Consider the following 16,412-nt stretch of genomic DNA (forward strand, 5'->3'; position numbering starts at 1 on the left):
TTTTTAAAACGCACATGAAGCTGATTATAATTTAAATTATTGTTTGACTAAATAGGCGTCACTGGATGGGACAGTGATCCAGTAACTGGTGTATTATATCAGAGAAACACACAATCAGCACTGACCTGGTATCAAGCTCGAGCCAGCTGCCAACAACAAGATGCAGATCTTCTCAGTATATCAGAACTACATGAACAGTCTTATATATCAGGTACACAGATCCCACTATTATCCTAAACTAAAATGATTTCATTCACTAAACAAAGCAGCATTTCATGAACTTTATATTTTAGGCTTCACAGATTTCTTGAGTTCAGCTTTATGGATCGGACTCAACAGTCTTGACTTTGAGAGTGGATGGCAATGGAGTAATGGAAACCCATTCAGATATCTCAACTGGGCTCCTGGTAACAAACATTCATGACACAGCAAAATCCACAGTGTTAAATTAAAGGGAAAGTTTACTCAAAAATGTTACAAATTTCTTTGTACTGATGAACAGGAAGATATTTTGAGTAATATTTTTAACCAAACCGTTTGTGAGCCCCATTCACTCCAATAGTAGGAAAAGAGAATACAATGAAAGTGAATGGGGCTCACGCACGGTTTGATTATGAAGATTCCTCAAAATATCTTCCTTCATGTTCATCAGAACAAAAACATTTAAACAGGTTTATAACAACATGACAAATGAGTAAATGATGACAGAATTTTCATTTAAGGGCAAACTATCCCTTTAACAATGCTCAGTATTTATATAGGTCCACACTGAAGCAGTCGCAATCTGTGACTTTATCCTCTCTATCGCTATCTCTGTTCGAAAAACTAAAATTGCATTTTACATCTTACTTGTAGAGTTATTTATTAGCGTATGTTTAGATGTTGGCTTTTATTTAAAGTCACAATTATGGTGATCAGTGCTTGTTTCAGTTGGACTCTTGACTCTTGGTTAAGTTTTTTTTTCTGGCTGCTATAACTTTGTGTGTTTAAAACATTTGCCATGTTGTGGCAAAAAACAGATAGTAGTGCAATTCTATGGTGGTGGTTAGGATATAATGTCAAACAACAACATCATCTAAAAAACTGATTTATTATTTTAATAATAATAATAATAAACTTTTTTTTATATAGCGCCTTTAGAGTTGGATCTCAAAGCGCTTTACAGAATCATAAAAATACATTATAAAGTTCACATACATCAAATTTAAGAACATATAAAAGAAGTTGCATACAAAGGGAATAAAATCACTTATATGCTAACCTAAAAAAATAAGTTTTAAGTGAGGATTTAAAAATACTTAGAGAGTCAGCCTGTCAAATCTCAATAGGAAGAGTATTCCAGAGCCTGGGAGCAAACAAAGAAAATGCCCAGTCACCCATAGAACGTAAGCACGTTGCAGAAACCATTAAAAAGCCAAACACAGATTTTAGTGTTTGCTTACCCACCAGAAGTATTTTTTCTCTCAATAATTTCTCTCTAAAGTATGAGATCTGTCACTCTCATATCAGTTTGTCATTCTGATGAATTTTAAAACACTGACAATTAAAAATTAACTGTTGTCTAATTTAGACACACACACATTAAGAATCAGAATATGGATCTCAACAATGGTGACAATAAAATGAAAAGCTTCTTGCTGCAATGCATGCTGGGTATCAACAAATAATAAATCGTATCCAGAATGCACTGATGTAAATGTTTTTAATGTTTGGATGTCATCTTTATATTCCTATAGGTCATCCCTCTCTGGAGCCAGGCCTTAACTGTGCTGCATTAAACGCTGGTAAAGCATCCAAGTGGGAAAATTTGGCCTGCAGTAAGAAGTTAGGTTACATTTGCCGCAAGGGAAATTCAACAGATATCACACCGTCAACAGGTACATAGATTGACCTTTTGTGGATGCATGGTTCCTTAAAGAACCTTTAACATCCACCACCTTTGTAAAGGTACATCTTTACTTAAAGAGTGCATATAAGTATCACAGTTCACAGCTACATAATGATTCCAAATTAATACATAAATTGTTTAAAGACCTTAAAGGCGGAGTGCACAATGTTTGAAAAACGCTTTGGAAAAGGGAGTCGGGGCGACTAACAAAACACACTTCAGCCAATCAGCAGTAAGGGGCGTGTCTACTAACCGAGATCCTTGCCATGGTTGCATATGTGTGGGGCAGGTCTAACAAAAGAAGGTCCAAATTCTATTGGGGTTGGGGTGTGTTTGTTTAGGTGATTTCAAATATCAACATTGGCTTTCAAACATTGTGCACCCCGCCTTTAAAGAGCTTTTGAACTTATTTTACTGAGTGGTATTATATTATATTATATATGTATAGATATGATTAATTGATTGTATGTCTAGATATTTTTTAACATTGTACATTACGAAGTGCACTTGTACCAGCCAGAGTATGTGAGCGGTGCGGAGTGGGAGCGGAGCGAGGAGTGGAGTGGCGTGATTTTCCCAGGAGCGAGGAGCAGATTTTTTGAATGTCGGAGCGTCGTGATTTTCTCTCGCTCCGAAAAAGCGCCACTATCGCTCAGTCACGAGCAAGAACCAAAAACACTGTGAGACAAGGGAGGGACGCTGAAAATGTTTCTAAACATATATTTTGGCCCCAATTGCATTTGTTTTGTATTGTTTATCTACACAAACATTAATATAATATCATGTTATTTATTATGTTTTTAATTATATTTTACCGACCCCCTTGCGATTTCTGCCTTTGCATTATATGATGGACGAATTCATAAGTTATTAATAAGCACAGTTAAAGAAAGACAGAAATAAAGAGTTTCTGAAATACTACAGTTCAAGGGGGGAAAATACAAATGTATTTTAAAAGGTTATGATGACAAAGAAGAACGCAAGTGCGGGAAGGTGATTACAACATCAAAAGATTCCTTGTGTAATCTTAAAAGGCACGTGTGAAGAAAACACAAGTTTTCTGCTAACACTTGGAAAGAAAATCTAAAGGTTGGTATTAATACAGCTTTAACAACCTAAACCACCAACACAGAAAAAGAAAAAGCCATTTAAATTTGTAAATAATTTGCGGCATTTACCCTGCTACAGCTCGGTCTGTGACACACTTATGCCATATGCTTTATTAGAGTTGGACAATAAATCATGCATTCTGTTACAGAACTGCAATGGACTCTGATATTTTAACGAGCCGACGAGGTTGGTGTTCGAAAGAGAATTAAAATTTACAATGGAGCGAACGCGGAGCGAGGCGTTAATAAGGAGGGAGCGAGAAGCGGAATATTGTACACCCAGAGCGGAGCTTGAGCGGAGTTATTATGAAATGCTTTGAGCGCGGAGCGCAAATTCTTTCCACTCCACTCCGCTCACATACTCTGGCACCAGCTGATTAACTCTTTCCCCGTTATTGACCAGTTATTTTGTCAATTAAGAGAAAACATTTGCATAAAAAACGTGTTCCTGATGAGTTTTTATAAGGGATGCTCCGATCAGGTTTTTTGCAGTAGATACCGATTACCAATTTGTTATATATGTGCTCGGCCGATACCGATTCCGATACAGTTTTTTTAAGCTGATATGCAAGCTCTTAAATGACTGTAACTGTTAACATTTTTTCTATATAAAATAATACAATCGATGTTGCCATTATTCTATTGCTTGCAGTAATTAGGTATATTATTGTGTTAATAGAGAATCAATTAAATAAGCACAACAAATATTTTATTGAGAGATAAATTAGGATACTGCAACTTTAAGACGTGAGAAAGATCGCTCTGTTCAAGTGTACAACTAATGACAGGCAGCTGTTTGTGCACGTGGTGGGTGTACGCAGACAAGAGCAGCTGTGAGGAAAATGAAAGTTTAAACTGTCAAAACTTTTAAATGCATGCAAATAGTAAACTTTTGGCATGAGGATGCAATTGTCCACAATATATCTATGTTCTATACATTGTTTTTTTATGGGGATGTGAAGACGTGTTGACCGGAGCGCGTCCTCATAGAAAATACACATATCTCTGTAAAGGCAGAGAGAGAAATCCAAATCTGCACATCGCACATGAACAATGGGTTGTAAAAATGCTCGCACTACGTAAAAAATGGATCCCTAATTGCAGCCGCATTCAGGATCCCTATGGTGACAAAAGTAAACACAAAGATTGATACACGAGATCGGCAAATTTAGCATGTACTGACTGAGTCATTTAATGCCATTATCGGCCGAAACCATTCGGCAGCCGATCGATCGGAGCATCTGTAGTTTTTATGTTAATCTGCACTTACCCAATTTATAAAAAAATAAGCAAAAAATGATTAGTTTCGTTGCAAAACGAGATAACATGTTAATTATTATGTTATCATGTTATTATTTTGTTTTATGGTGCTACTTAGCTGTATTTTTTAAGTAATGAAAGTTTAAATCAAAACAAACCAACTGCAGTTGAATTGATATAAATTCACAACCAAAAAACGAGATTTCTGAAAAAGTAAAAAAACTAAGTTATCTCGTTTTGCCACAGAACTCTTCAACTATTTATTAATTTTACACTCTGTGTATGTTTTGATAATCGTTCTGAATCTGATCTCTAACAAAATTCCTTCAAAAAAAGCAATTATTTTAGCTTTATATTTTTGAGGAAAAATATCCATATTTAAGAGTTCCCTTTCAGTCGGTCACTACGACGTCACGTCGTGACCGACGAATTGGGAACTCGCTTAGAGAGACCAATCTGCTTCGAATACTACTAAAACGCCAATGAACTTGGCATTGAGATATTTGCATAATGCTGGCGCCGCCCCGCCAGGTGCCTATATAAGCAGCAGGTGCAAATATGGAAATTAGCTTTTTATCACTTCGAAAGCCGGCAGTATCTGCTACTGAGAAGCTACTTTACTCTGTTGGGATCGATTGCTGAAGTTGGTTGGACTGGCACTACCACAGCGGACGCATCGCAGTATTCCACGGCTCTGCATCTGTTTGTTGTTTTGAGTTTAGTGTGTGCGTTGCCTTTCCCTGTGCGCATCATCAACTGAGCATTAGAGTGAATTTCCCTAAAAGAGTGATACGAGAGAGCTTTGTGCCTTGTTAAAGGCAGCCACTCTCTCGTATATCCGGACATCAGCGTCCTTTTCAGGATGGCTTTTCGTCCGTGCGATCTTGGGTGCGGCAAATACATGGGTCCGAAGGACGGTCACGAGCGTTGTCTTTCGTGTTTGGGCATCGAGCACGCAGAGGCAGCGTTCGCTGGGGGTAAGTGTTCTCACTGCGAGAACATGTCCCTTGTGGATTTGCGGAGACGGTTGTCTTTTCTCCGGGAAAAGCGCAACCCTCGTCATGCGAGTGCTGAGCGCCGCCACGGTGCGGCTGTTAAGCTCTCAAAGGACGACCTCCGCATCACTGTGCTGAGCTGGTCGGGGGATTCGTCCTCATGCTCTCAGCCTCCTCATCCACAGCCGGTTGATGTGCCAATGGAGACTTCAGCGTCGTGTTCTACGATGTCTCTAGAATCCATTGTGCCTCCCTCCGGGTCCACCGACGCCGCAGCATCCGAGGGTGGGCCTCCTTCCCCTGACGTGGACCCCGACGCCCTTCCTCCCTCTGGTCGGGTTGGGACGCCGGAGTTCGATCCAGAGATGGTGGCCGTGCTCGCTCGAGCGGCGAAGACCGTAGGGTTAGAGTGGGTTCACCCCCCTCAGCCCGAGCCGTCCCGCCTGGATGATTGGTTCTTTGGAGCTGCCCGGGTTTCACAACCCTCTCCACCGGTGCCTTTCTTCCCCGAGGTGCACGAGGAGCTGACTAGAACCTGGAAGTCGCCGTTTTCTACCAGATTACGGCCGTTTCAGCCCTCCCCCCTCACCTCCCTCACCAGAGGAGCCGCTAAGGGTTATACGGGGATCCCTCCTGTGGAGCGCGCGGTCGCGATGCAGCTGTGTCCGGCTAACGCTCCCTCTTGGAAGGACCGCCCAACCCTCCCCTCTCGTGCCTGCAGACAGTCCTCTGGTTTAACGGGCGCTGCCCACCAGGCATGTGGAGAGGCGGCTTCAGCCCTGCACGCAATGGCGTTGCTGCAGGTTCACCAAGCGAAGGCCTTGAGGGATCTGCACGAGGGAGGACACGACTCGCCTGTCCTTTCGGAGCTCCGGGCTGCCACTGATCTGGCTCTTCGCGCTACGAAGGTGACAGCGCAGGCGATTGGTCGTGCCATGTCCACGATGGTGGTCCAGGAACGCCACTTATGGCTATGTCTGGCGGACATGTCGGACGCGGAGAAGAACAAGTTCTTAGACGCTCCCGTGTCCCAGGCTGGCCTCTTCGGTGAGTCGGTGGAGTCTTTTGCCCAGCAGTTCTCCGCCGCCCAGAAGCAGACGGAGGCGATCGCTCAGATCATGCCCCGGCGCAAGCGACCTGCATCTCGCCCTCCAGCGCCGGCGGCCCCGTCCGCTCCTCGCCGAGGGCGCCCTGCGGCGGCTGCCTCCACCCCCTCCACTAGAACATCTTCCAGGCCACGGAGGGGGACCAGCCGTCGGCAGCCCACCCCGCCCGCCCCACCCGCTTCCATGTGGCAAACGGAAATCGAAGCGGCCCTGAGACGGGCGACCTGGATTTGGATGGGATCACTCTTCGGGAGACGGTGATGGCATCGCTCCCTCCACCGGTGGAGGGCCGAGTGGAGAATCCTTGGTTTCGTTTTGTTTCTGTTCCGCCGGCTTCTCAGCCGGCACCCACAAAACCACAAAAAGAGTGCATTCCTATTCCTTCTCCAGGTCTCCAGAGGATCGAGAGAGATGTGAGCGGGCATTCACATGCTCTTCCTCCCTCTCCTCTATCGCCAGCGGGTGTCCTGAGGAGTCCCAGCTCTCCGCTGAGGAGACGGGACCACCAGCGCCCTCATCGGAGTCTGTGCTCTCCGCTGAGGAGACCAGACGACCGTCAACCTCAGCGGGCTCAGGTCAGTGTCACACACACACATACTGTAGATACTTATGCTGTCCCAGCAGACGTACCGGCAGTACCACCTGTCCCGCTCCGCCGCCCCACCGCGGGTACCCCGGTAGTGCCGTTAATTCCCCTCGTACGGTCCCTGGGGGCTTGGCTTCAGCTTCCCAGCCCATCTCGTTGGGTTTTACGCACTGTCCGCCTCGGTTACGAAATACAATTCAACCGGCACACACCCAAATTCTCGGGCATTCGTTTCACCACGGTGAAAGCGTCCGATGCACATGTACTGCGTGCAGAGGTCGAGGTCCTGCTGGCGAAGGACGCGATCGAGCCGGTCCCTCCAACCGAGATGAGGTCGGGTTTCTACAGCCCGTATTTTATAGTACCCAAAAAAGGCGGTGGGTTGCAACCGATCTTGGATTTGCGCGTTCTGAACAAATCTCTGCAGAGGAGGTCTTTCAGGATGATAACACCGAAGCAAATATTCAACTCAATTCGCCCCCAAGATTGGTTTGCGGCAATAGACCTGAAAGACGCGTACTTTCATGTGTCCATTCTCCCTCGTCACAGACCGTTTCTCCGGTTTGCATTCGAGGGACGGGCATACCAGTACAAAGTTTTACCGTTCGGGCTGTCTCTCTCTCCCCGTGTGTTCACGAAAGTAGTGGAGGCGGCGTTAAAACCCCTCAGAGAGAGCGGTGTTGGCATTTTGGCTTACCTTGACGATTGGCTTATAATAGCGCATTCTCGGCGGACGCTTTGCGAACACAGAGATTTAACGCTTCGGCATCTCGCCCGTTTGGGTCTTCGGGTCAACTGGGAGAAGAGCAAACTCTTTCCCACGCAGAGGATCTCTTTTCTCGGGATGGAACTGGACTCGATCGATTTATCGGCGCGTTTGACAGAAGAGCGCGTCCAGTCAATTCTGACTTGCCTCGGTTCATTTCGAGGGAAGAATGCGGTCCCGCTGAAACAATTTCAGAAGCTCCTGGGGCATATGGCAGCAGCAGCGGCTGTGACACCGCTCGGGCTGCTCCATATGAGACCGCTTTAGCATTGGCTTCACGATCGAGTCCCGAGGAGAGCGTGGCGTGCCGGCATCCATCGTGTAACTTTTACACCTGCGTGTCGCCTAACATTCCCCCCGTGGTCAGACCCCGCGTTTCTTAGGGCCGGTGTGTCCATGAGACAGGTCTCTCGGCATGCTGTTGTCCACACAGATGCGTCCGACACGGGCTGGGGTGCCACGTACGACGAGCACACAGCTTCAGGGGTGTGGACAGCACCCCAGTTGCACTGGCATATCAATTGCCGCGAGTTGTGGGCAGTATATCTGGGACTTGTACGCTTCGCTACGGAGCTGCGAGGGAAGGATGTACTAATACGCACCGACAACACTGCGACCGTTGCGTATATCAACCGTCAAGGCGGTTTGCGCTCCCGTCACCTGTCGCATCTCGCTCGTCATCTCCTCCTTTGGAGTCAGAAGCATCTGAGGTCCCTTCGTGCCATTCACATTCCGGGCTCGCTCAACACAGCGGCAGATGCGCTTTCTCGAGCTGCGCGCCCCGGCGAATGGCGACTCCACCCCCAGACGGTCCAGCTAATTTGGAAGAAGTTCGGTCGTGCGCAGATAGACCTGTTTGCGTCGCCGGACGATACCCATTGTCGCCTATTTTATTCACTAACCGAGGGCAGCCTCGGCGTGGACGCATTGACACACAGCTGGCCTCGGGGGATACGCAAATACGCATTCCCCCCAGTGAGCTTAATCGCACAGACACTGTGCAAAGTCAGGCAGGACGAGGAGAGCCTTTTACTGATCGCCCCTTATTGGACGAGCAGGAATTGGTTTCCAGAACTAATGCTCCTCGCGACAGCCCCTCCCTGGCGGATTCCCCTGAGGAAGGACCTTCTTTCTCAAGGAGGGGGCACATTATGGCACCCGCGCCCCGACCTGTGGGATCTCCATGTGTGGTCGTTGAGCGCGCGCAAGGTTTAGGTGATTTACCACAAGCGTTATCTAACACAATCGACGCGGCACGAGCTCCGTCCACGAGACGGGCTTAAGCGTTTAAATGGAACCTTTTCGTCACCTGGTGCTCTTCGCAACGCGAGGACCCCAGAGAATGCCCTATTAACATCGTGCTTTTATATCTTCAACAGAGGTTAGACGGTAGGCTGTCACCCTCCACCATTAAAGTTGATATCGCTGCTATTTCTGCTCATCACTCACTTATCAACGGCAGATCAGTTGGCCAGCATGATTTAGTTATTAGATTTTTAAGAGGCGCTCGTAGGCTAAACCCCTCGCGCCCTCCTTCTATTCCTCCCTGGGACCTGTCCATGGTGCTGAAAGCCCTTCAGGCCCCCCCGTTCGAGCCTTTGCAGTCTGCGAGTCTGAAGCTTTTATCAATGAAAGCTCTGACCCTGCTAGCATTGGCCTCAGTGAAGAGAGTAGGGGATTTACATGCATTCTCTGTTGACGATTCGTGCCTTTAGTTTGGTCCTGCTATCTCGAGCGTGACTTTGAGACCCAGACCAGGCTACGTGCCCAAAGTTCCCACCACTCCCTTCAGAGATCAGGTGGTGAGCTTGCAAGCGCTGCCCCCGGAGGAGGCAGACCCAACCATGGCTTTGTTGTGCCCCGTACGCGCACTGCGATTCTACGTGGACCGCACGCAAAGCTTCAGGACCTCAGACCAGCTCTTTGTTTGTTACGGTGGCCAGCAGAAAGGGAAGGCTGTCACCAAGCAGAGGATGTCTCATTGGATAGTGGATACTATCGCCCTGGCTTATAATCTTCAAGGTATTCCTTGCCCCTTTAATTTGAGAGCGCACTCCACACGGAGTGTTGCCTCATCTTGGGCTCTCGCTCGTGGTTCCTCGCTAACAGACATCTGCAGAGCTGCTGGTTGGGCGACACCTAATACGTTCATTAGATTCTACAGTGTTCGTATCGAGCCTGTATCCTCTCGTGTTCTTTCCTCATCAGGGGGAGCACGGAGAGCAGTCTCGCAGGTCGGCTTGCAGCCTCCAACTGATGCTTCATAACTGTGTCAGTATGGAAGGCCTTTAGAACAAAAATGCGTAATGGTTTGAATTGTTCTTCCTCCGCTGCCTTGGCAGCCTTTGTTGCGGAGCATTGGCTGTCAGCCTTTCACTAGCTGTATCCTCGCGAACCTACGTGTCTGGCTCGGGCTCCACATTGTGTCCCACCGGGTTCCTTTGTGAGTATTCTTCCGTGGGGTTAATCCTACCAGCCCACGTTTCCCTTAGCAGAGCACTGCTTTGCTTACACAGCCACGGCTGTCTTTATTCTTCATTGTCCACCATTAGCCCTTAAGAGGGGCGGTGGCTTCCGCAGCGTTCCTATCCCGCTCAGGTAGGGCGCTTCCCAGTCGCTGGCACTTCTGTGGGGTTAAAGGAACATCTAGTGCCCGGCCTTTCTGCCTTATCCTTTCTCCATTCCCCGAGGGGATTTGGAGGGTTTTTCTGCAGACACTGGAAGAGGTCAGCCCCTAGTGGCGTTTTGGTAGGGATTCCCAATTCGTCGGTCACGACGTGACATCGTAGTGACCGACTGAAAGGGAACGTCTCGGTTACGGATGTAACCCTCGTTCCCTGAAGGAGGGAACGGAGACGTCACATCCCGTCGCCACAGGTGCTGCCACCTGCTGTTACGGCCGGTCACACTTTCCGGCTTTCTCAGCGAAAAAGAAGCTAATTTCCATATTTGCACCTGCTGCTTATATAGGCACCTGGCGGGGCGGCGCCAGCATTATGCAAATATCTCAATGCCAAGTTCATTGGCGTTTTAGTAGTATTCGAAGCAGATTGGTCTCTCTAAGCGAGTTCCCAATTTGTTGGTCACGACGTGACGTCTCCGTTCCCTCCTTCAGGGAACGAGGGTTACATCCGTAACCGAGACGTTTTTAAGCAAAGAAAAAAATATATATATATTTCCCTGTTTGTTTGTTTGAAAGCAAACTCTTTCAAAGAGGGTCTGTTCTTTCATTGAATATATTTGTATGTTTATATATATGTTTAGAAAAAATTTTTCCTGGAAGGCATTTTGTGAAACTTTTAGGAAATCACAAAAAAATGCTGGCGGGGAATGAGCTAATATTAATATTGATTAATAAAATAAGCAAGTTATCTGCAGTTCTTAATGTAGGGCGTCTTTAACAAGAGAAAAACATTTCTCCAATTTCGCTTTTGGGACTATATAAATATATTAAACCAAAAGATCATTACAATAATTGCCTGAGCGCACAATTGACCATGCTGCTCATTTAAACTAAAAAATATATATATTTTTAAATGGTTGTCTGTATCTCACGGTCTGTATCCAGAATGCGGTCCACCTGTTGAATACCTGTGTATGGCATCACTCATAAAGAGTGTATTGTCTTGCTGTTGTGTTCTGTGAATCAATAATGTTCTGAGTTTTCCACTAGATGGCAGTAGAACACAGATAAGTACATGCAAAAGAGAGTAAGCGAGAAAGTGAAGTGTTGTATTGCTGAAAGTTGTGCAGATATGCTCTCGGACATTAAACACAAGTTTATTTGAAAGTTGCCGGTTCTTTTATTCTTCATTACTTTATACAACACCACACTTTCCCTATTTAATAATACAGCACAAATTTATAATTTATAGCAGTTTATTTTGCAAACCCCCTGGGTATGGATTGTGGACAACCAGGGTCCCTGGACCCCACTTTGAGAACCCAGCTGGTTTTGACAGTTTCAAAGGAATGTTATGTTTCCTAATAATGTCTCCTAAAGGTAGCATGTATCATGAGAAGAGGATATGGCCTAGAACTGATCCCTGTGGTACACCATAATATACCTCTTTGATAATTTTTTAATACATCTTTCATTAACTTTTTGGGAACACACTCACAGACCCCATATTCGGTCAATCTTATTGTTTATCTCTTTCTTTCTCTCTCTCTCTCTCTCTCTCTCTCTCTCTCTCTCTCTCTTTCAGGTGAAGATCAGCCTAACTTCTGTCCAGTGGGGTGGGTGCCGTACGCCGGTCACTGTTATTATCTGCAGCGCACCAAGAAGACGTGGAGTGATGCTTTGGCTGAGTGTCACAGAGAAGGATCAGATCTGGCCAGCATCCACAACATAGAAGAACACAGTTTCATCATATCTCAGACTGGATACAGTACGTGTGCACAACTACATTGTTTTAGTAACACAAAAAACCTACACATTGTTGTCTGATAAAAGAAATAAAAAATACATAAATGCAAACAGTGTCCTGTCCCACAAGGTACTTTCAGCACCATATTGGACAGGACAGGACTGTCCTAAAACACTAATGGTGGAGCTGAAGCATTTCTGGATAGAAACCACAATACCGTTAATAATAACAGGAAAAATATATTTTATATTAGTTTGCTTTTTAAAAACCCCACAGCTCTGTTTACTTCGGTTTGTTTGTAGATCGCTCTTGCCAGGTCCAATATGGTGGTGACCTTGACACTAAAGCACATTATGACGCCTGTTTGAAGAAGATTGTTTGGCAACACATAAAGCAATCATTGGCTGTTTATTTGATTATCAAAATAGTTGTTATTGTTGCATCTCTAATAATTTAATATCAGTTGGTGGTATAAAATTGAGTGTTGTTGTTGTTGTGTAGTGTCGACTGATGAGCTCTGGATTGGTCTTAATGATCAAAGGATTCAGAATCTGTTTGAGTGGTCAGATAGATCACACGTCACCTTCACTAAATGGTTTGTTGGAGAACCTTCACACATCACAAATCGAATGGAGGATTGTGTTCTTATCACAGGACAGGTGGGTTGTTTTTATTTACTTTTTGCATCTTGTTCTCACTATAGTTTCTTTCTGATTGTTTTATGGTCATAATTCTTCATTAGTGATGCTTTACATTTGTGTAATAGGAGGGAAAGTGGTCAGATCATCTGTGTGAATCAGCTCATGGTTTCATCTGTAAGAAGAAAGCTTCCATTAAACCTGAAGGATCTCCAGAGGTCATCAGTCCTGGATGTCCAGCTGTGAGTCTGCATCACCTCATACTCTTTATTTTACTTCAATAAACAAACATTAAATAATGAAGAAAGTCAACTAATAACCACAATAAAGTCATACAATTAACACAATGACAAATTACAAATCAAAGCCAAGTAAAGTCAGTTATATGACATATATCATGAAAGTATCTTCAGTCTATTTGTTAATATATTCTAACAGTTAAATATAAATATATTCTGTCTGTTATGTGGTCATGAGACATTACTGATGTTGTGGTGTTGTGTATTAAGTGTTGTGTAAATATATATATATATATATATATATATATATATATATATAAGAACATTTGGTGATAGTGAGAATGTCTTTTTACAGGGTTGGTTTAGGTTTGGCTATTACTGTTATAGCATTGCCATGGAAACCAAAACTTTTGATGATGCCAAACTGACGTGTGAGCAGACCGCAGCTAACCTGGTTGATGTTGGCAGCAGGTGAGTAGATGATATTTAGTAATACTTTACTAAATTACAGTAAGATGAATAATACAATGTGGTATCTTTGCTATTAGAAATGAGAGCGCATTTCTCATCAGTCTGGTTGGTCTTCGACCTGAAAAATATTTCTGGATTGGTTTGTCTAATACTCATCAGAATGAGCGATTCCAGTGGATCAATGGTGATAAAGTCAAGTTTACACACTTTAATGTAGGCATGCCAGGTATGTTGATTAGTTTCATTGTGTTCGGTCTGTGTGACATCAATCAAAGTCAAATCTACAAGAGTTTAACTTCTCACATCTTTGTATTTTCACACTCAGATAAGCACCGAGGTTGTGTAGCAATGTTAACAGGAACTTCAGCAGGATTATGGGATGTATTGGCTTGTAACACTAAACAGAAATACATCTGTAAGAAAATGGCAGAAGGAGTCACTACAACCCGAGAGCCTCCGACCACACGACCTCTCAGCTGCCCGGCTAATTGGATTAAAAAAGATCCAGGAAATTGTATTCGGGTAAATGTGAAGACACACGATTCTCCTGAAACACTGAGCATCTGTAACAGCATTAACACACTTTTAAAAATGTCACAGAAGGCACAGACACAAACTCTAGAAATTTAACATTATATAAGGATGTAACATTAATATTAATATAATTATTAACAAATAAAACACATAACATTATTTGTGTTCAGGAGAATCACACCTTTTGTATTTCTTAGGCCTACAGAAAGGCAAAGGATGAGAAGAAGACTTGGTTTGAAGCGCGTGACTTCTGTCGAGCTGTTGGTGGTGATTTAGCGAGCTTTCATTCAGTAGATGAAATGGCTTTGGTATGGTAAGTTCTCACAAGTTCTAATACACAGAATATATTCTTTATTATCATTATTGTTATTTTGTAGGGTGATGCAAGCAGGGTTACATACAATTTTAAATCAGTTCATGAGTTAGACATTAAACTGCATCAACAACACCCTGATGTTAACACTGTCATTTCTACTGAAACTTCTCTATTCTGAACTTCTCAGAATCACAATTACATCTAAGTCTCAATTTAATTCTTTATGGCAAACAATAGGAGCAGACTAAAATAAATGGTGCCAGATGTGCTCGATTAATTTTAATCAAGTTGTAAACTGCCTTTACTACACAACCTAACAAACCAAACGTGAATTCAATGATTTGCATGAGTAGATTACTTACAAAGTCAATGCAAAGACACGAATAAGATGCAAACTTGCTAAGGGTAATGTGAATTATGTGCATTAGCCACAAATTGCCGCAAAAACATGCAATATTTACTTTAAATGCAAAAATATTAAATTCAAGTGAAAAATTTGCATGCTACGAAGTTTAATCCTGTGAGTAATCTAGAGCGAGGAACATGATGCTTTGCATTTGGTGTGTACGTGGCATAAGGGTTGCGTGATGTTGTGCAGAAAGAAATTGTGGCGCCTGAATAAGACGTTTCAGTAGTAGTGTTATGGATGAAAAATGAAATGCTCAATACAGTCAAAGTAGTAGAGTTGGGGTACTAGGACTAGAGTCCAATTTTGAATGAACTCGGACTTGTCACACACTCGGGTAAATATATGTACTCAGACTTGACACGGACTTGGACATTTTGGACTCAGAGTACAGTCGAGTCCGCGTCATGTGTAACAATAAAACCAGCATAAACTTGTGATGAGAAATTAATTAATGTCTCACTGTCTTGCATCCCTGTCTTTGACGTGCAGACAAACACACACATCAATGCGTGGCTGCTAGCACAAGTCCTCAAAGTCAGCAATAATTTGTTTTGCTTATGAAAATCATAGAGAATTTATTTGCAAGACATCTGGTAAAAAGAAGATACCTCCATATCCCTTTCTTTTCTTTGAAATCATTTTTGATAGGAAACTAGTTGACATAAAATAAAAATGTTCAATGGCAATGACAAGATGCAATAGAGGTATTTTTATTACATTTTTATATTGCCATTGGTTATATTTCTATGTTATATTTCTCCCCGTCAATAGGTGTCGCTGAGGAGGTTAGTTAAGTAACGAAGTAGCAGAGAAAAGGGGTAGAAAAAATAAGTAGTGATGAAGCATGAGGTGTATGAGGCTGCTTGAATAATAAAAGATGATTCCTCATGATTACTGGTGATTAATTACTTCTACGCTACATAACAAAATTGGCGACCGTGACTGCCTGAGCACAAAACTGAAGGAGGATGGCAGCGTTAAACGCCCCATTTCCAAGTCCCTTCCTTCCATGCCCAGGATAGCCGGCTATTCCATTTACAACGTGGGAGAAAATTTTCCGCAATTACCTTCTAGTCATTATTGCAACAGGTGACGAATTGCCTGAACGGAGGAAAATGGCTCTCCTACTTCATTGTCTCGGAAGGGAGGGACGACGACTCTTCTATACACTGCCAGACACAGGTGACACGCTGGACTCGGCAATAGCTGCTTTGCAAACATACTTCAATCCAAAAGTCAACGTGGTAGTGGAGACACATTTATTTCGCAAACGTGCTCAAGCCCCCAGTGAGTCAGTCTTATGTCACAGGTCGGGGTGGACCAAAGGTGTAACAAGCCACGCCCCTTACAAGTTTCCACCTCGAGGAGGTCCCAAAGCCACCTTAATGACCAGACACACAGAGTACAAGTAATATTAAAAAAAACTTTATTAAATTAGTAAAAATGATTTTCAGTGAAGGGAAAGGGGCAGTTTAAAACAATGTTCTTTCTGGCCTCCAGGTAGGGCTTCCTCGTAGAGAGAGGGGACGGGGCTCCTTCAATGTCCTTTCTTGAACCCGTGGCGCCCTCCGCTTCTCCTGGAGGCAGAGTTTTGAGAAGAAGAGGTGTTAGTTGAGGTAAGACTCAATCGTCGTTGCTCCCTGTCGCTGTAGGTCGCTGCGCTATCTGATAGCGAACTAAATCCACTGGGGCCTTGCTATGGACTCTCCTGGCGATCCACACTGC

At 44.1% G+C, this 16,412-nt stretch overlaps 1 protein-coding gene across 1 annotated transcript in view; it reads left to right on the forward strand.

Annotated features, from left to right (window-relative positions):
* LOC135743921 (macrophage mannose receptor 1-like) overlaps positions 1–16,412 on the forward strand; it is a 92,956-nt gene that overhangs the window by 2,690 nt on the left and 73,854 nt on the right. The window contains exons 4-13 of the mRNA XM_065261825.1: positions 56–211; positions 294–407; positions 1,737–1,877; positions 11,919–12,101; positions 12,582–12,739; positions 12,847–12,960; positions 13,313–13,428; positions 13,506–13,654; positions 13,754–13,950; positions 14,160–14,275. Of these exons, the coding sequence (XP_065117897.1) occupies positions 56–211; positions 294–407; positions 1,737–1,877; positions 11,919–12,101; positions 12,582–12,739; positions 12,847–12,960; positions 13,313–13,428; positions 13,506–13,654; positions 13,754–13,950; positions 14,160–14,275 (1,444 nt within the window). The remainder of the gene's footprint in view (positions 1–55; positions 212–293; positions 408–1,736; positions 1,878–11,918; positions 12,102–12,581; positions 12,740–12,846; positions 12,961–13,312; positions 13,429–13,505; positions 13,655–13,753; positions 13,951–14,159; positions 14,276–16,412) is intronic.

This window comes from Paramisgurnus dabryanus, chromosome 2 (genome assembly GCF_030506205.2).
Source record: "Paramisgurnus dabryanus chromosome 2, PD_genome_1.1, whole genome shotgun sequence".
NCBI lineage: Eukaryota > Metazoa > Chordata > Actinopteri > Cypriniformes > Cobitidae > Paramisgurnus > Paramisgurnus dabryanus.